This window comes from Arachis ipaensis, chromosome B7, assembly GCF_059453495.1.
Source record: "Arachis ipaensis isolate K30076 ecotype BB chromosome B7, ASM5945349v1, whole genome shotgun sequence".
NCBI classification, from domain to species: Eukaryota; Viridiplantae; Streptophyta; class Magnoliopsida; order Fabales; family Fabaceae; genus Arachis; species Arachis ipaensis.
The window spans coordinates 129,952,560-129,973,231 of record NC_142442.1 but is presented as its reverse complement, the minus strand read 5'-3'; the positions used below and the strand labels follow the sequence as shown (position 1 = coordinate 129,973,231).

The following is a 20,672-nucleotide window of genomic DNA, read 5'->3' as shown; positions in this document are numbered from 1 at the left end:
CATCTCTATAAAAGCACACACACCCACTTGACTTGGTTGCCATAAAGTGAAAGATGGAGTCACCACACTCAAGGTTGTCCATGCTCATCTCCTCCCGTCCAACCACACCACCGGACTCTCCCCCTCCTCCGCCGCACACGGCGCCAGTGTCCGTGCCTTTCAAGTGGGAGGAAGCACCCGGTAAGCCTAGGCAGCCTTGCCACGTGGACACTAACGAAAAGGATACTAGATCGTTGGAGCTTCCTCCGAGGTTGTTGTTTTTAGAGTACTCCAACAACAAAGTGTCGAGCATGGACGTGCCTTCTCCCACCACCGTCTTGGCTGGGCCTTACGTGGGCCGGGCCATGTCCTTCACCACTTCCTACAGAACTCCCCGGGACACTCACAATAATTCTTTTTCCACTTTTGGGTCTGCAAGGTTTCCCACTTCCACCAACATCCCCCACCATGATCCCGAGGGCACTTTCGACTTTTTCCCTCATCATAATAATAAGAAGGTTAAGTTTCCACGCCGCTACTTGAGCCTCTCTAACAACCACTCCAACACAAACTCACATTTTTGGGTAATTAATCATTTCATTTTCTTACTCTTCAATTTTCACTTTCATATCATGTGTGTTTTAGCTATCATCATCATTTAGATATATTATAATTGTTAGTTGTAAATTATAAAATTATTTCGTGGCATAAATAATTCAGAATACAATTAGTTATATAGAAGCAGTCCCATGCACAATGAACATACTGAGGTTAGGTATGCATTATTAAAAACACATATGGGGGGCATGACTAGAACGATAATATTATAGAAAAAAAGTCAAAATTTATTTTATTTAATATTTATTAAATATTATAATAATTAATAAATATTAAATAAGATAAATTTTAATTAATTTTGGCTATTTTTTTTTTGTTACTAGTCATTTCCAGTGGCCGAAATCATAAAGTTAACTTTTGACCAAAAATATATGTCTTTGCATTTGGTCATATTGTTTAGGGGGGTGGCTACAACTAACCAGCATAGTTTAATATTATAAAAAAATAAAAGGTTAATTATTATAGTCATACACTTTACACTTAATTATGATGAGACATTTTTTCTTAATTTTAATTTGTGCATAAAGAAAATACACGAGGCTGATAAAGCATCTACATTTTCTGGTGCCCAAAAGCTGGACTTTCAATTCATTGCTACAGAGGAAATTGCACCGACTGGATAGTAGTGTAATAAATTATTTTATTGATTAAAATTGATTAGGTTAGGTTTTGATATATCTTAATCACAGATGCTATATATATTATGAATTAGCTAGTAACATTATTTAGTATTTAATTTTATTTATAACTGCAGGCAAGCATTTATGAAAGCTTTAAGCAAATGGTCCCATGGAAACGCAAGCAAGAAAAACAAAGAAAACGAGCTTATTAATATTGAGTTTATCTTTAATTGACCATTTACATGTCATGGTGGTTCTCTTAATTATTACTATTGTTATTACTACATTTATGTTTATTATGCATAGTCCAAATATTTTGCTTAGCAAAATATAAATTATTATAGATGTAAAAATCAATGCAAATATATGTATTTGACTGTCTAATGATAAAGAGACATAAGGTGCAGTTGTTTTCTTACTGCATCAACATGTGATGTTTAATTTGTACAGTAGAAATCTGTATATCCTTTAATTGTTTTAATATATCAATTTCTTTTGACGTGGTCATGCTTATTATTAACACTAATTTTCACTAACAAAAATAGCTGAAAATCAATATTAATATTGTCAATATATATTTTTTTTTCAATAATTAGGAATTCGTAATAAAAAGTGTTTTTAGATATTTTTTATAATTAATGATGTCAAATTTTTTTAAATGATTTATTAACACAATTATTAAATGTCGAAAATAAACATTTTAAATTAATTATTTTTTCCTATGCTAATAACCTTGGAATGTTTTATTTCAAGACTAATAATATATATTTCATTGTTCTCTGAAATGTTATATTCGATGTTATAAAATGTTTGTTTATTTAGTGTTACAAATCATTGGAAATTATTTTTAATATTACAAAATTAAATTAGGATACATTTGTTTCATTATGCATATTCCCAAAAATAAATCTTAAATTTCTAAAACAGTCTCAATATCAATAAAACGAGGAGATTTTTTTTATAAGAAATATATAATTTAGGGAGGTAATAATAGTACTTTTTATATTTTAATTTTCATTTCTTTGATATGGAAATATCAAATACCCATCTATCTGTTTGGATAAGAATAAAATTTTATATTTTGAATAAGAAATTATTTCTATAAACTAGACTAAAAATTTTTAAACAAACATGAGAATAATATAATTTTGTAAATAAACAATTCCTAAAAAGGTAAAATTCTTTGAAACAAACACAGGACTAAAACTAAACACAAAACTCGTTTATAATGAAAGATAATTATGTATATTATAGGAGACTCCATGTTGAGATGGTACATGTTTGACGTTTGCTCATTTTAATTAATGTGTGTAGAAAAACACACGCATGCAAACAAATCAAATAAATAAATAAATAATTAAATAGCATAGTCAAAGCTAACTAGCTAGCGGTGTTCATGGATCGGATCCGATTCGCATATCCGCGGTGTTTATCCGAATCCGATTCAAAAATTGCGGATATGGATCCGATCCGCAAGGCTTTCGGATCCGCACACTAATCAGATCGGATTGCGGATTTTGTGTTGGTATCCGCATATCCGCATGTACGCAAAAATAAAGAAATAAATAAGTAAATATTTTTTTATATTTTATTTCAACTAATAATTATCATATATGTTGTATTATTTTAATTTATTATTTAAAAAAAGTATGTTTAATATTATTTTAAAAGTAAACATATTTAAAAGAATAAAAAAATAAATTTTATTGATATTTTTTTAATAAAAATAAACTTTTAAAAATATTTTTGTGTTTTGCGGATATATCCGATATCCGATATCCGATCCGATCCGCAAATCGGATCCAACCTTAAAAACTGCAGATATTGGATCCGATCCGATTCGATAATTTTAGTGTGAATCGGATCGAAATTTTGGCCATATCCGATCCGATCCGATTCGCGTGCAACCCTAGAGTAGCAAGCTACATATAGTACAAGTTAAAAATGGAACCAATACTTTTAATCAGAGTGAAGTAGAAGATTAAGACGCAAATACAGCGTTAATTTCTCTTAGAAATTCTTGCACTGCCTGGATTAGTTTGCACGCTTCAAATACTAATTCAACTGTAGAGAGTCATAACTAATTATTAATATGACCCTTAACAATGACATGTACTGATCTAGAAGCTATTTTCAACGACATGTGTCTCTAACATGTAACGACATACACACATAGTATAATAATGGGGTACATATTTATAGGGTACGATATTTTATGGACCAATTGATTATCGATACAGTAGTTACATGAATGCATGTTAAGAAGAATGATATGTATAAAGTGGTGGCTATAGCATTATGTAGTGTATTGTAGTTAAGAAACTTGTTGGCATTAAAATCCAGTGATTGAACCGCCGCAAATACAGACAGTACAGTGGCTCTCTGCTAATATACTCAATAATAAATTCCCATTAACATTCCTTTATTAATATATGCATAGTGGCATGTCCTTGAAACACCACTCATGTAAACTGAATTTCAATTTCTTTCCCTTTTTTGTTTCATATCAAGAAGTGATGTTAGAGACTTAGAGTTTTATTACTAAGCTAGTAGTATATACTATCTGCAGAACTCAAAGATCACCCAATTAAAAATATAGGAAATTAATTTTTAGTAGGTCAATATCAGTCAATTTTATATTTAAATTTATTATTTAGAATTTAGAGTTTAAGATTTATAAATTATAGTATATGTTTAAATTTTAAATTAAATTAAATAATTTTAAAAGATTGATTGATGTTAATCGAAAAAAATTAATTACCTAACCTAACATTATAAAAAAAGTCAAAATCAATTTTGATCTACCTATGTGTTAGAAATGAATGCGGATAAATTGCACAAATATCAAATTGAAGAACATAGTAGAATCATCATGAACCAAATTACAAGTGTTTATAAGTATCATATTATATTATAATCGAAAATGTTAACTAATTTTTATATTATGATCATTTACGACAACTTATTTGCAAGTTGTTTGGTTGGATGTATTTTTGGGTCTAAAAATAGTATAAATAAGTAATTTGACCTTAAATTTATGAATATTATATTGTTAACGCTACAAAAAAAATGTTAAATACTGTTGGATTATTGTTGGATCTAGCATCGAATATTAGCGACAAGTTTACTGGTAAATTTACTAGCAGATTTGGTAATAAATTCGTAGGATACAAAGATTATCGTCGGATTTGATATTTTGACAGTAAATTCGTCGGTAATAATTAGAGGAAAAATAAGAAAAATTGGCGTTGAGATAACCGTAGAATTTATCCTCCAATAAACCTAATCTAAATTCAAAATGTGCAGTCATCTCCCTCACTTTTGAGAACACCATTCTCTCTCCCCCATTCTCCTCTCTCTTCTGTCTCCCCTACAACATCTTCTGGCAGCCCCTCTGGCCACCCTCCCCCAATCTTCTCTAAAGTTTGTGTCAAGTTGTCTGGATCATGTTTCATTGCCTCAAACGAAGTTGCTCGCTCCATCTGTCTCCACCACCGTTAGAAGAGCTGCCACTATCGCCCCTCTGTCGCCAGAGCTATGTCTCTCTTCTGTCGTTCAGATAGGTTGTCCTTATCCCTCTCCTTATTCTATTCTATTTTCATTTTTTTAATAAAAACTCTAACCTCTTTTTTGTCCTAATCCCCTTTTTTGAACCACCATTCAGGTCCATCTCTACTTCTGGTTCTTCTTCCTCTGGATGCTTCATTTCTCCATTCAAGTAAATTCTTCACTATTCCTTCCACAATTTTTATCATTTTGCGACTACTTTGTAATTTAGATATCATTCATTTACAATGTTAAAGGATTTTGAATTGAAAAGATTATCTATTTCAGCGATTGGGTATTTAGATAATAATTATTCTAAAATTTATACAAATGATAGTACTAGTATTGTTAGTTACTGTTGCTTGATATTTGATGCAAATTATTTGTTAAAATTTTGACCTTAATGTTAATTTTATGTTATGGTTAGTTTGCACTATCCTTGTAATTTGCTGTGTTATGGTTAGAATTTTTTTTTGGAATTGTCTATTTGATTGAATATGTGCTACTTGTTCTACATGACTTATTTATGAATTATTGTGCTTGTTATTGTTTAAATTGCTTGTGTTTATCGAGTGTGGGGAGGTAACAGAGGCAGAGGACATGTTGAATCTTAGTGATACCCCTAAGTTTCAATCTAGATTATGGCAAGAAAGAAAAAGAATCGAATTTAAAAAAAGGAAAAAAGTTAGATCAATGAGTGAAAGTTAAATTTAATAAAAAGGTAAGTCACGCTAATGGTTTAAATTGGCTTCTAGGTTTGGAGATTGAGTTGTGACTTAAGATATTTAGAGCCAGTGTCTCGTTATGTAGTTGTCTTTGATTTCAAAATCCTATTAGAAACCGTTAGGTTCTCACTTGTGATTATTTACTTCTGTTTTTTAGATCTCAGCAAATTTTTAGCGATGACAATTCACATTGGTAAGTTTATTCTGTTTCTTATTTCAACTTTAGTTTTAGTAGTTTTCCTTTACTATTATTGTACTTTTTAGGTTAGGTTTTTTAGAAAAGAAAACTCCATCTTAACATTGTACTATAATATGCTAGGAATCTTGAAGAATAGAGGGAATAAAAATCGCGAAATAAAAGCGCAACGCTCGAGAAACGAGTTAACTTGCGTGCTAAGAAAGCTACCGCTGTCAAGTGTAAAGTAACCCAAAACAGGAACAGAGAGTCAAAGATACAAAATAACGAGCTCCTGACTCAGCCTGCAAAGTCAAGACTGGCCGGAGAATATACACATATATATACATATATATACATATCCAAAACACAAATGTACATAAACAAAATACTGCCTCTCCATACACCTTTAGGAGGATCAAAAAGAATAAGTTATGTGGAGAGAAAGCTAAGTACATATATATACATTATAGCATAACAAAATAACCCTGTAACCACTCTGCTTCAAGAGTCCAGACGCCTAACGAGATGCCTCTCGACCTGCATCTGAAAAACAACAACATAGTATGGAATGAGAACCGGAGGTTCTCAGTATGGTAAATGTGCCACACACATAATATATAAGGTCATGTGAATGCCAGAGTAAATCCTAGAACGCCGACACTCATATTATAGAGCTTAAAGTATTAAACAGAAGCCATAAAAGGTGGTTTTCTAAGATTACCTAAACTTGACTTGACTTAACCTTAAATCTAAACCCCATATTGCCGTTCCTCTATACCTCCACTTCCTTCAGTATTTCACAGACAGTTAAACAGATATAAGCAAGCACAAGAAGGTTACAAATACAGCAGGTAACAATTACACATTTAACATGGAAAATATAGTTAGGCACACCCAACTAATGCACAAGCAAGTAATTCAAGTAATATGCAGATGATGCATGCCTGTCCTATGGCTGATGAGGCTCATCTGTCGGTTATCCAGCCAACCCGACAAGTCTGAATTGTCCTTAGACTGTCCCCCGACGTGCATCCCCAAGAGTCTATGCATAGATTTATCTCAAATAATCAATATTACTCAATGGGGGTAACACTCCCGGGAATTTATATAGTGCCCGGTCACACTTACGTCGTAGGGTCAACAGAATATCGAGTTTTCAACCTGGTACACCTGGTGGCAAGCCACGGCACTTAATTCAGGGAACCTCGTATCTCAGATCATTAAATTATTCAAGCCATATAAATAATTCAATTATAATTCATCAACATCCACATCATTCTCAATCGCATCTCATTCATCATCATACATCAATCATATTCAATCCTTATCTTTCATTATCACACATCCCATTCCGTCCATCAATAGTTCCAATTCAAAACATAATTCATTCTTTTCTAATTGAATCAAACTTAAAACATGCTCATTTTCTTAATAACTCAAAATCAAACCATATAACCTTTGAATCTAAATCTTTTTAAATAATCATCTAAACAAAATCCCTAATTTTTATAAAATTTCAGCAACATCTCCTCTAAAACTCGGACTTTGCCACCCTTTTCGGGTCCAAACCTGCATTCTTTTCAATTCAACATACGCTTCCTCATCATCATAACAATCACCACAATAAATCTACCTCAGATCAACAATTATACTCATACAATATTCAAATCCAACAACCAAATTCAACTAAGAATCATAGTTCACAAATCCTAGGCTTTTAACACAAAATACCTCTTTTTTCATTCAAAATTTCCGTTCCAATTATTTTCAAACCTATTACCACCAATCCAAATTGCCAACAATAATCCTCAACAAGCTCCATATCTTTTCATCAATTATCATTCAACCAAACCAAAATATAGCCATACAATCAACAATTCAATCACATATCCTTTCAAAGATCCAACTAGCAACTAATATCATCTTACAAACAAATCACCAAACCAAACCAAGCATATTCATCAACCCATTACTAAACATTAAATATACACCTGCATTCCAACTTATCCTATGGTCATCTAGCCTAAGTTTTCACAGAACATTATATATTAAATGCAAGAAACCTAAACCATACCTTAGTCGATTCCCAAGTATTATTCCAAGACAATTTTTCTAAAAGAACACAGCCCTCAAAACCTCAACTAATCCGCTTCCTCCAAGTTCCAGTATTCATCATTTCGAGCTCCAATTATTTATTTACAACCTAATACACATTTATAACACATATATACCCAATTTAATACTCAAAGCTCAAATTCAATAAAATTAAAATAGAATTATGGTTTCCTCACCTTACCAAGCTTCACATAAGCAAGAGTGAACGTTTTTCTCAAGCTAATTGGATCCTAAAACATCAAAAGAACAAAGAAATTCAATATCCCCACTTAATTTTTCAAAATTGGGGGAAAAGACAGAAAAACGAGTTACCTATGAAATTGTTCCGGTAGAAACGTAGAGCTCGACGCGGTGAACGTGTGGCCGCAAACGGTACGGCGATCGGAGCTCGGATGGAGAAGTTACGGAAAATTGAATTCACCGTAAACGTGGGTTTCTCTTCTCCCTCTTCCTGGAATGCTTGCTACTTCGTTGAGGAAATGAGAAAAAGAAGAGCCCGTGGCTCTTTTTAATGGGTTGGTCCGGTTGGACCGATGGCCCAGTTTGAGCTCGGTTCAACCGGTTCGGTCTATACGATCCAATTTGGACCGTTTTTTTCGAAATTAGTGTCAAAATTCTTATTTCGATGAGCTCTATTCCAATTTGATATAATATTCGCATTTCTATTCTTCTTTATTAAAAATTAATTTATTAACTAATTTAACCGGGGTTTACATTTACTGTTTATTATTGATTATTAATTTATTACCTCTGTAATTCTTTTATCTTTTTTATTTTTTGTTTTTTTTTAATTAGACTCTCTTTAGTTGTTTAAGATTTTTACAAAATAATAACTTGACAGATTAAGTTCTATCAAACTTAATTGAAGAACTAAGATTGAATTTTGGGTAACTAAGACAACTTATTTATTTTTTAACTTTTAGAATTATCTCAGATGATTAATATTAACGATAGTTGACATTTTTATTGGTTATGATGAATTAGTATTTGATTTGGCTATTGTATTGCCTTAATTTATGGCAATGTATGGTTGATGTTGTAGACGATAAATTAGTTAATTGTTAGTTAGTTAATTGGTGTATTTTAAATATGATTTTTCTACTTAATTGAATTCTTTTTTTTTAAATAATATACTTTGGTATTTAAACTTGTTTGTAAACTTTCAACTAAAAATTATATACAAATTATTATAAGAAATTGTAAAATTTTGAATTTTGTTAGTTTAAAAATTATTAAATTTAAATATTTAAAATTATATATTAAATTTTTAAATAAATTTAAAAAAAATTAAAATATAAATTTACCGTGAGATTTGCCGAGAAAAAAATTTGACGGTAACAAGCTCCAAAATTTCGCAATTAAATATTTATATCTATCGCTAAATCTGTCAGTAATTAACGACAAACAAAAAAATTTATCAATAAACAATTACCAACGAGATTTATACTGTTAGATTTATTCTGACACTAAATTCAAAGATAAACAGGTTACGGACGTATTTTTTAATAAATTCATCGATAAATCTGACTACTTTATTGTAGTGCAGGAATTATGAATTGTAGTTAGTAAATGTTAAAGAGAAAATTATAAGATTTTTTTTGTGTTATGTCTCCATATTTATTTTGTATGCTAAGTTACTAGTCACTCTTTTGATTAGAGAATATTGATTTGTATTTTTTGATATCCTCTCTTTGTATTTTGGATTGAGTAATTACACTATTTGGTCTTTGTATTTTGGATGTATATTAGAATTTAGTTTTGGTGGAGTATCACAAATTATTATTTTATATTTCTATGTTAAAAATTAATTTTAGTAGAGTGATTATCTATTTAAGATTTTTTTAGGAGAGATTTGAGTTAAAATAAAGTAGCATCACTAATTACTATTTTATATCTCATTAAAAATTTGGTCAAAATAAAGTGGTTATCCAAATTTATAATTTTGTTATATTATATTCACTACAAGAAACGTCGTTAAAATCGACGGTCAAATCGACGGCTTAGCCGTCAATAATATTGAAATTCGACGGCAAAATAGACGGCGCAGTTGGTCGCTATAAAGCTTGTCGATTTTTCAAAATGCTAATAAAATCGACGGCTTTCATGGCCGTCGATAATAATTTAATAAAATCGACGTCAGTTCCGTCTGTAATATGGGTGTGAGAATTTTGCATTCTTAATAAAATCGACAACATTGCCGTCGATATTATTATTTAAAATCGACGTCCTCTTTGTCGATAATTGATTCAATAAAATCGACAGCCTTTGTGTTGATATTTAACTCAATAAAATCAACAACACTTTTGTCTATAATATGTTTAATAAAATCGACGACAAGGCCGTCGATATGTGCTTGAATAAAATCGACATTTTTGCCGTCGATTTAATTATTTAGATGTGTCTATTTTAACTTTTAAAAACGACAACTTTATCGTCGATTTTAATAGTTATATGTTTTTTTTTTCTATTTGAAAAATAGTAAACCGTTAATACAAATAAACTTTTAAATATAAAAATAAAATTTAAACAGAATATAGATAACAAGACAAATAAACTTTTAAATATAAAAATAAAATTTATACTAAATAAGTTTTATAACACAGATTTTGATATGATAGCAGTTTTTCTTCTCAATAATGTACATGCTAATTGAATTTGTTTTCCTATAATATACAGGAGTACCATAAATCTAATAACAAATGATGCATCTAATATTTTTCTGCTCACTTCCCAAACTACCCTTGTCTTCCTTCATATTTTCAAAGCCATCCTCTTCACCATCAATGTCCAAGTACGCAAAAAAAGCTATAGAATATCACTACAAAAATTAGAAGTATTAGATCTAAGGGTACTCTCTTCTATATGCATCATTTTCTTCACGTGAAGTAAAATTTGCCTTCTTCCTTAGCAAACAACAAAAAGTAAAGAATGGATGATTGATAATGTTATTTTTTTTATCATGCATTATATATATTATAAAGAATAAAAAATATGCAAATACTTTTCTTGTAGAACAACCCTTTCCTCATCTAAATTAGATTCAGATTTCTCTTTCTACAGCTTTATAAATTTTATCTCATATTTATCAAGTTTTCCAACATCACTACTAGATTGGGGTCGTGGTGACTAGCTAGCTGCGATAATTTCCATAAAGTTCAAACTTAAGTGGCAACAAAAAGATAATAATAATAATAATAAAACAGAATATTCAAGAATCAAGACAATTATTGGTAGCATGCCCTACACTTTCAATTCGTATACTAGATTCGTTTTTCTTAATTTTTTATTATAAGCTATGGTCTATCTGAATCATGAGGGAAATTCATCTTTATGATATATTGTTTGAAGAGTTTGATAGATATGAGTGTTTGAAATTGCAGGCTGGATATTCTTCTCCTACTCATCAAGATGCTATTAGAACTGATCTTGGTCTATCTTTGGCAGAGGTAATTCATCATGATTATTGTTGGTGCTAGCAAATTAAACTAACCATGGATTTGATCTAATTCTGCTCCAATTTTGGGTATGACTGCAGTATTCTTTGTTTGGCTCCATCTTGACTTTCGGCGCCATGATTGGCGCCATAACAGCCGGACCGATTGCTGATTTGATTGGTCGAAAAGGGGTAAGCTAAGGGAGATTGTGATTTTTGGCATTCAAGGTGTTCAAGTTGTTTATGTGTGGAATGTTTTCAGGCAATGAGGGTGTCAAGTGCCTTCTGTGTTGCAGGCTGGCTTGTCATTTTCTTTTTTGAGGTTCTTTTTTCTTCTTACAAAACTCTTACACACTTTTCTGACACAACTTTTTTCAACTAATTTGACATTTTTTTTTAACTTCCATGCAGGGTCCAATACCTTTAGACATAGGGAGGCTAGCAACTGGATATGGAATGGGATCTTTTTCATATGTGGTTGGTTTCACTCACATTCATTCTCTTTTACTTGTCATTGTCACTTTTTGGTACATTCTTGGATCAATGTAAATTTGTATTTTAGATACAATTCACTATTTACTATTTTACTCTATCAAAATGTTATAAAATTGAAAAAATAAACCTAATAATAATCATAATAATAAAGCCTTACTTACAAAAATTCCATTCAGGCATTTCTTCGAACATGTGGTGTGCAGAGTTTAAAACAGTAAATTTCAGTTTAATCTAAGCAACATTCAACCCAGTAATTTCAGAAAGATACAGCCAACAACAATTTCAGTCTAGAAACACAAGTTTTAACAAACCTAGGCCTAACCAAAATTTCTAAAAACAGAATTAAAAAGCAGTGAAAATAAAGAAAAGAAAGACAGGGAACAGGGGAAGGGAACCTGCATTGATGAAAGGAGGAAGAAGAACGGAGAGGCAGTGGGGTGGTGGTGATGTCGCGGTGGCACAGAAGGTCGCCGCCACTGGTGGTTGCTTGTCGGTGCTTGAAGACGCGGACAAAGGGTGACTCCACGAACAGGGGTGTCGCACGAAGGAACAAAGAAATGGAGAAATGGGGAAGAAAGAGAAGAAGGAAGAGAGAGAGGGTAGGCGATGCTGGTCGCCGGTGGTGGTGTCGGACGGAGGCGGTGTTGAAGAGAAAGCGTTTTTAGTGATAAAAATACCTAGCTTGAATTTGGGGAAGACATGCGTTTCTGAACTTTGGAAGCAGGAGTTGAGAAAATGTGTTTTTAGTGATAAAAATCGACGGCCTGTTTGTCGATTTTATTCAAATTTATCGACGGCAAAGGTGTCGATATTTTAAATAATAAAATAGACGACAAAATCGTCGATTTTAATATAAAAAAAAACAATACACATAGCGTCTATTATATAGATTAAATTTAGATCGTTCATTCCATTTTAGAAAGTAATCTAGATCGTTCAAATTTATCGACGGCAGGGTTGTCGATATTTAAAATAATAAAATAGACGACACATTCGTCGATTTTAATATAAAAAAAACAACACATATGGCGTCTATTATATAGATTAAATTTAGACCATTCATCCCATTTTAGAAGGTAATCTAGACCGTTCAAATTTATCGACGGCAAAGTTGTCGATATTTAAAATAATAAAATAGACGTCATATTTGTCGATTTTATTTTCGACTGCTGGTTCGCCTATGCTACGACAATAATAGGGAAATAAATTAATGCATTATAAAAATATCGACGACTAGGCCGTCGATTTTAATATTTTTATTTTTAATTATTTTTTTAGTAATATCAACAGCAGGCCGTCGAAAATTATCGACGGCAGAAATAGTCGTCGATTTTTGCCGTCGATAAACACGCTTTTTCTTGTAGTGATTTTAGTAAAATATTTAGTATTTCATTAGTGTCAATAATGTAAATTTTGCATTTTCATGGACATGCTCTATTTTTTGACAAACATTACTCATATCTATTCGGTATATATAATAAGAATATAAAAAAGGACTGATATTTAATTTTTTTCCTAAAATACTTTTTGTTATAATGTAATATAAGATTTTGTCAGCATATTTTTTAAAAGTATATTTTAAGAATACCATAAAAAATATTTTATTAAAATTAATGAAAAATTATTTTTTAAATATTTCTAATGCATTAAATATATAAAAAAAATTAAAACTTTTTATTATTAATCTCAAAGTGTGGTGGGTATAAAATAGCTAAATTCTATAATATATAAAAAAATATTTTTTTTCTATAATATTAAAAACTTAAATTCAAAAGAATCTAGATACACTAGTTAGTATATATAAGTTTGTTGACATGAAGGTCTAATACACATTGTTGCATGCAAGTCTTTATCTCTGGTTGAATTATATAACCTCACCTAATTTTGGTATCATAATATTGTAGAAGTGAATAAATTCTAAAATTTCCATTAGTTTTCATGATTTAAATTATATTACGTATTTAATTTATTATTTTAATTCCATCTAAAGTATCGATTTTTGACGATGTGAAAAGTGAAAACAATATATTTGACACTAAATTTATAACATACCGGAAACTGTTTCTGTGCTATACTAAATAATGAAAGGGTATACAAACTATATACTATACTTTATCTTAAACATTATAATGCCACATATGTTTACTAAGATTCTTATGCTTGATGATGCATCAAACATAAATTTACATGCTACACGATGAAGGAGCTTTCTTAGGAGAAGAAAGTATAATCTGGATCTTGATGGACCAAGAAATAAATAAAAATAGTCAAAAGTTTAAGGGCCAGTTTGCAAATAGTAAAATTTAGTAAATGGGACAAATTTGGATATATCCTTCTTGCAACTTCTTTTTTTTTTTTTTGTCTATTATTATTATTATTATTAAAATTATTATTACTATTATTCTTCTTATTATAATTATTAATGTTATTAACTTATTATCATTGTCCTTATTGTCAATGTTACAACAATAATAATAATATTAGGGCAGATTATAGGCCTAACAAAAATAATCCTAAAAAATTAAAATAAAAAACTGTATTTTAAGCCGTAATTTAAAGGCATATATTTAAATTTTTTAAATAAAAAATTGTTAATTTTATTCGAATATGATTATTATTCCTTGGTTGTTATATATTTATCTATTTAGCCAATATATTGGCTCAGTTTGGGTAAACAACTTAATTAAATTACTTTTGAAGAAATAGTTTAAATAATAAATATTTATATTAAAAGTAGCTTATAAATATGTTATTTTGTGTTTGATTTTTTAATTCTAAAAATACTTATTTTAAGAGAAAAGTGATAAAAAAAATTTTATTATGAGATAAGTCATTTTTTTAACTTCTCCTTAAGCATCAAAATAACTTTTTAGAAAGTTGCAATTTTGTTTTGAAAATTGTACCAGATATTAATACTACACTTTTTTATAAGTTAAAAGTTAAAAAAATTAAAGTCACTTATGAATCTATCCAAACGGGTATAGCGACTTTTAATTAAGATTCTTAGTGCATGTTTGGGCGCCATTATTTTATTAAAAAAAGATCTTTTTTCAATGAAAAAAATCTTTTTTTATTTTTTAACGTGTTTAGCAAATTTCTAGTAGTAAAAGTAAAAGCACTAGTAAAATAAAAAAAAGATCTTTTTTGAGAAGCTGTAATTTACATCTTTTTTTAAAAGATCTTTTTTCCTTAAAAAAAAAAAGATGTTTTTCATGTAATAAATGAACAAAAAAGTACATTTATACTGTTATACCCAAACATAATTAATAGATAAAAAGACCTTTTTACATGAGATATCCAAACATAAAATTACTTTTACTTCTCTATAAGACCTTTTAAAAAAAGATAACTCAAAAAAATATCTTTTTTTAAAAGCTCACCCAAACAAGCCCTTAAAGGATTAGTTTTCTTCTTATAATTAGTATTTTGTTTCAAAACAAAATTAATTATTAATTCATTATTTACTATTATTTATTATTATTTCATTCCTTATTTTACTTAATTTAAATTAAAATAATTATAAAACCCTACTTAAAATTTTTGCAGATTTAATCATGTTTGATTATATTATACATTATAATTTTAATTTGAGTTTTAAAAAGGCTAAAATTTCAATTTTACTACAAAATGATAAAATATTCTTTAAGCATTCAAGTAAAAATACTAAATTATCTACTTCAATAGTCATATTTTTATATACATTATTTATATATATAATTTAATAAATAAAATTTATTAATGTTCATCTAAGACTATTATATAATTTTATTAATTTAAAAAAAAGTAATATTATATATCCAACTTTTTTTATGAATCAAGTTTAATCAAATTAAACAATAAAACTAAAAATAATGCTAGTCATAATTTATTTTTATTATGTTATACTAACTTAATTAAAGTTGATTAAAAAAATTTTAATATGTAGTATTATTCTTATTAAAATTATCTAATTATATTTATACAACTTAAACTTTTAGAAGAGATTATTAATAATATGTTATTGGCCAAAAATCTTATTATAATGACTCTAGAGTCTAGATAACATGATGTGAATATATTTTTTTTTTACATTAACTTTAGGTAAAAAAAATTAGTTCTGACATATAATTGAAAATTTAAAATACAATTAATAAAAAAAATTTATCTATAAGAAGAATTATTAATGAGATCTAATCTAGATATAATAAGAAATAAATCATATAAACAGAAATTTTGCATAATAGATAAAGTTAGATGCAAAATTAACAATGTTTATTAATTAATTTTTTTAATTTATTCAATAATAATAATAATAATAATAATAATAATAATAATAATAATATATTTGTCTAACTTAATTTACAATATCTCTATGCATGTTAGTCATTCTATTCATAATTATATTATTAAATAAGTCACAAAAAAAATTATATTAAACTTTCAATCAGGCATTGAATTGAATGTTTTTAATGGCTAATTTTTTTTGGTATGGAAAAAATATTGGTGTTTTTGTTGAAAATGGAGGTATTTGGTGTAATTACAAATGGGTGAATTTTTTGGGTGGAAAGCCAACACGTGGGGGGCGTGGTGGACACGTGGCAGCATTCTGGCCAACACGTGGGGGCGTGTTGAACACGTGGCAGCTTCTTAGCCAACACGTGGGGAGCGTGTTGAATGATTTCCATACTATTGGAATACACTTCAAATATCAATATTCAACCAAAACACCATCTCTCTTTCCATATTAAAAATAATTTCTGGTTTTTAATTCAGTATATTTCTTAGGAAAAATTTCCAATTTCCAAATACCATAAATAATGGTACAGCATCATTTTCCACCACTAATACGGAATCTGTAAGCTTACTTCTTAAAGGTCCAATTTTTACTCTCCCAATTCGCTCCCGCTCGATGAAAATAGCATGTTTCATACTTTACTTATTATGAACCAACCAGATTATGCATTGACGCCATTGACCAAGTAAAGTTGATTGTTTCTACTTTCTTGATTTAGCTCACTGAGCTTTTGCAGGTTCTGCACATATATTTGGTAATAACGTGATCAACATAGCAACGGAGACGTGTTAGTGAAGGAGAGGAGGAAACATCCTCGCATCTTCTAACCAAAATACAACCATTGCAACAATGCAAGCACTAAACAGTTAAACTATGTTAATATCTAATAACTGTTGCTTTGATCAGATGGAATATGAACATAGAAAGATTAGTAGCTTAGCTAAGTGATGATGATGATGATGATGAAGAACAGTTAGAGGCCAAAAGTTTCCTCCTTTTGTAATTGGCTTTAAAATAAGCCTGCCTTAGTTTCTTGGTCTCTTGTGTGATTTCCGTCCCTGGAACTTGCTTCAACATGTTTATTTCTTGCTCCAACATTTCAACTTCATTGTCCAAACCTATCTCCTACATTCAAAGTAAAATAATCATTGAGATTTGGTAAATGATATGAAGCGCCAAAACTTAATTACAAGCATATATACCTTGAGAGTTTGTATGAGTAAATGCAAGCTCTTGATTTTCCTATGAGGCCAACGCTTGATGCTGAGTTCTCTGCACCTTCTCTTCAACAATGTCAAACCAATGTTCATCTTGCTAGCAGCTTCTGTGATTGGCAAATCGAAGTGCTTCTTGATCTCATCGTATTCCAACTCACTCTTCTTGTTCTTAATCGTACTAATCGGAGCAAGTTGTAGTAACTGCTTGTGTTCTTGATCCTCTTCCTCGCGCTCTTTCTTGAAATCGTCCAGAGGTGGAAGGTCGTCAAAGTCGTTATCCACTTCTGGCAAGTCGTTCAGGAAAAGCTTCTGCGTGCTTTTGTAGGTTAACAATGGCGCCCAATCGTCGAAATCATCCATAGGTGAAATCTCCATTATTCTGCAAATTAAAAGCACAACAACATGGTCAGTAGAAAAGCGGTTTCTTGAAAGCACGAAGCATGTTTGTAACAGAAAACAATGATGACTTACTTGTCGATGTCGTTAGAGAAAGAATCGAGTTCGTTATTAAAGAACTCCATAAGCAACGAGAGAAGAAAAGAGAAGAGTGACTGAGTGAGTAAGTGAAAATATGCGGAAAATATATATAGTTGAATGAGTTTGGGTATAGTCAAATTTTGTGTGCTGACAAATTTACCCCCAGTAAATTCCTAATCCCAAATATAATTTCCCACTTTATCCAAGTTTATTCCTTTTTTGTCCCTGCCGAAGCAACAATAAAATTCGTGTGTAAATGCATTAATAATTAGCCGTACATTGTTAGTGGAAAATAAATGAAATCCACTTGATTAGGGAGTTACGTTGATTCCCAAGGCCAGGCGGCACACACCTTGGAAGTTGAAGAATGAGAATCATTATTATTGCTGCTATATATCTGCAGGTTTAATTTAACTTAATAAGAATAACATGAAGATACAACAAAATTGTTGAAATTTGTCGTTTAATGTTGTGTATGTACACAGTAGCAGACTTTGTCGTCTGAGGTTGTCTGCTGTGAGTTGAGGTAGCCAATTTTCTGCATTTGGAGGGACACAGGAGATGCATACAATGCCACTAGCCCACTATGTACGGTACGGTACGCTGCTACTTCAAGCTTTGCTCTTGCTTTCCATCCACTATGTCTCATGGCCGTTGCTACACGTATTGATAATGGGGGTACACGACAAAAGCTGTTCTGCTGCAGTGGTTGCAGAATTTCAGGTAGGACAACTGATAAGTCGATAATGTATGGAGAACATGAACATTAGGTACACATGCATGTTTAGTCTAATTTAAACGGAAATGTGTTAAATAGGAGTTGATTGAGTGGAAGTGCATGTGATTAGTAGTTGCTGGGTATTTAAAGTTCTGAGGGTTTAGGTGTTAACAAAAGCTAGTAATGATTAAGGTTGTAATCAGTGTATGAAGTTCAGAAGTTGATCATGGTTAAGTGTTAAAATAAATCCACCGGTTTAAATCCCTCACTACTAGGTACAATACCATATTACCATGTGTTATTCCAATTTTCACCATCCATTATTTTTCTATTTCAAAGTAAACATGCATATTGGACTCATGGAAATTAGGTATTTTTTAAATCTATGTACTTTATTATTCTTTTATGTTTTATTAGTTTCTAAATTAATATTTTATATTAGAAAAAATATTAAACAAGGATTAGTGTAATTGTATTATTGTAGATTGATAAAGAATTATAAGTTGTAATTTTTTGAAATTTTACTATTTTAAACTAATTTTTAAGTAATTATATTTTTCTTTATCATCTTTAAGAAATTGGTTAATTTTTTATCTATTTAACTTAGGATTATTTTATATTTTATTGACTCCTTAATCAATTAACATAAGGTTAAAAATAAGATAAAAAATTATTTTCTATTACATTAAAAAAGAAATGGCTGCAATGTTTAGTTTTGATTTAAATATTAAAAATTTTAAATCATTCAAAATTTAAAGAGTACCATTTAAAAGTATTTTATAATTTTTATTTGTATAATAATTTTTTTATGTTGAAAATAGATTAAATATTAGTTTTTCACATTTAATATTATGTTTTTGGGTGTAGCTAATAATAAAACAAGAGAAAATTCCACTCTCCTTCCCTGCAAGATGCTAAAATGACACTCTCCTCTCTTCTATTTTAAATGTACATTTTCCTCCCTTCTAATTTTAAAAAAACCTTCTCTTTAATCCATTTTAAATTTTTTGTGTTAACTAATATTAACTTTATCTATTTTAAAAAAAAATAAATTATTTTTTGAAAAAATACCCATTAACAAAAAATTTATTTTTTAATTTATCATTAAATTTTGCTTACCAAAATACCCTTTAATAAATTATTTTTTATTGATTAAATTGTATTTTTATTAAAATACTTTTAAAAAAATTAATAATTAAATTATTTTATTCTAAGATACCTATCCTTCAATAATTTTTTAATTATTAAATTATAATTTTATCAAAATTTTTGTTAACAATTATTTTTATATTTTATTATTAATTTTTTTATATCAATATATATTATTTTAACATTAAATAAAAAATTTTACTTCTGTTAATATATATATAACAATTAATATATATTGATATTAAAAAATAATCTTACTAAAATTTTTTATTTAATGTTAAAATAATATATATAAATATCAAAAAATTAATAATAAAAAAAAATTGTTAACAAAAAAATCTTACTACTATTAATATATATAACAATTAATATATATTGATATTAAAAAATAATCTTACTAAAATTTTTTATTTAATGTTAAAATAATATATATAGATATCGAAAAATTAATAGTAAAATATAAAAAAATTATTAACGAAAATTTTGGTAGAATTATAATTTAATAATTAAAAATTATTGAAGGGTATTTTAAAAAAATTAATATAATTATTAAATTTTAAAAAAATACAATTTAATCAATAAAAGAATAATTTATTAAAGGATATTTTGGTAAGTAAAATTTAATGATAAAAAATAAAATTTTTGCTAATGGATATTTTAAAAAAAAATAATTTATTTTTCTTAAAAAATGGATAAATTTAACATTAGTTAATACAAAAAGTTTAAAATGGATTAAAGATGAGGTTTTTTAAAAGTTAGAAGGGAGGGAAATGTACATTTATAAAATAGAAAGGAGAAAAGTGTCATTTTAACATCTCGTAGGAGAAGGAAGTGAAAATTTTTCATAAAACAATGTATGATGATTTTCATGTATCATATTATTTTTTTCATGTTAACAGTAAATTTAATATTATCTTGATATATAAAATTATAATTTTGTTTTAATAACGAAAATTCGATCGTATTAAAATTTAGCATTATAAATCTTTTTTGAATTAATTTGAAAAATAAAAACCCTAATATTTATTGATAAGAAAATCTAAAATAATAAAATTATTATTATTATTATTATTATTATTATTATTATTATTATTATTATTATTATTATTATTATTATTATTATTATTCG

The 20,672-nt window shown here is 28.8% G+C and overlaps 3 protein-coding genes and 1 long non-coding RNA gene across 4 annotated transcripts; 2 read left to right on the top strand and 2 right to left on the bottom strand.

The window, feature by feature from the left end:
• On the top strand, window positions 1-1,717 carry LOC107605886 (uncharacterized). The gene is made up of 2 exons (XM_016307825.3): window positions 1-563; window positions 1,352-1,717. Exons 1-2 carry the CDS (start codon window positions 54-56, stop codon window positions 1,427-1,429), a joined length of 588 nt encoding a protein of 195 aa, XP_016163311.1. The 5' UTR covers window positions 1-53; the 3' UTR covers window positions 1,430-1,717.
• A 4,277-nt stretch (window positions 1,718-5,994) lies between these two features.
• Window positions 5,995-8,407, bottom strand: LOC148554120 (uncharacterized). The gene is made up of 4 exons (XR_015891994.1): window positions 8,094-8,407; window positions 7,958-8,011; window positions 7,741-7,869; window positions 5,995-6,209 (listed from the first exon to the last, which is right to left on the bottom strand). It is a non-coding gene; the product is annotated as an uncharacterized LOC148554120 (long non-coding RNA).
• Window positions 8,408-10,804: 2,397 nt separating this feature from the next.
• Window positions 10,805-12,059, top strand: LOC107605888 (sugar transporter ERD6-like 7). The gene is made up of 4 exons (XM_016307827.2): window positions 10,805-11,227; window positions 11,317-11,406; window positions 11,477-11,536; window positions 11,626-12,059. Exons 1-4 carry the CDS (start codon window positions 11,093-11,095, stop codon window positions 11,761-11,763), a joined length of 423 nt encoding a protein of 140 aa, XP_016163313.1. The 5' UTR covers window positions 10,805-11,092; the 3' UTR covers window positions 11,764-12,059.
• A 4,841-nt stretch (window positions 12,060-16,900) lies between these two features.
• Window positions 16,901-17,720, bottom strand: RKD4 (RWP-RK domain-containing protein). The gene is made up of 3 exons (XM_021106770.2): window positions 17,671-17,720; window positions 17,185-17,578; window positions 16,901-17,107 (listed from the first exon to the last, which is right to left on the bottom strand). The coding sequence occupies exons 1-3, from the start codon at window positions 17,718-17,720 to the stop codon at window positions 16,919-16,921; spliced, it is 633 nt and encodes a 210-aa protein (XP_020962429.1). The 3' UTR covers window positions 16,901-16,918.
• Between the last annotated feature and the right edge of the window lie 2,952 nt (window positions 17,721-20,672).

Excerpts from the sequence above, each read along its gene's own strand:
- LOC107605886 (XM_016307825.3), top strand. The coding sequence starts at position 54 with ATGGAGTCACCACACTCAAGGTTGTCCATGCTCATCTCCTCCCGTCCA. Across the intron at positions 564-1,351 it reads ACACAAACTCACATTTTTGG|GCAAGCATTTATGAAAGCTT; the intron begins GTAATTAATCAT and ends TTATAACTGCAG.
- LOC107605888 (XM_016307827.2), top strand. The coding sequence starts at position 11,093 with ATGAGGGAAATTCATCTTTATGATATATTGTTTGAAGAGTTTGATAGA. Across the intron at positions 11,228-11,316 it reads TTGGTCTATCTTTGGCAGAG|TATTCTTTGTTTGGCTCCAT; the intron begins GTAATTCATCAT and ends GTATGACTGCAG. Across the intron at positions 11,537-11,625 it reads TTGTCATTTTCTTTTTTGAG|GGTCCAATACCTTTAGACAT; the intron begins GTTCTTTTTTCT and ends ACTTCCATGCAG.
- RKD4 (XM_021106770.2), bottom strand. The coding sequence starts at position 17,720 with ATGGAGTTCTTTAATAACGAACTCGATTCTTTCTCTAACGACATCGAC. Across the intron at positions 17,579-17,670 it reads TTCTCTAACGACATCGACAA|AATAATGGAGATTTCACCTA; the intron begins GTAAGTCATCAT and ends TTTAATTTGCAG. Across the intron at positions 17,108-17,184 it reads TACTCATACAAACTCTCAAG|GAGATAGGTTTGGACAATGA; the intron begins GTATATATGCTT and ends CTTTGAATGTAG.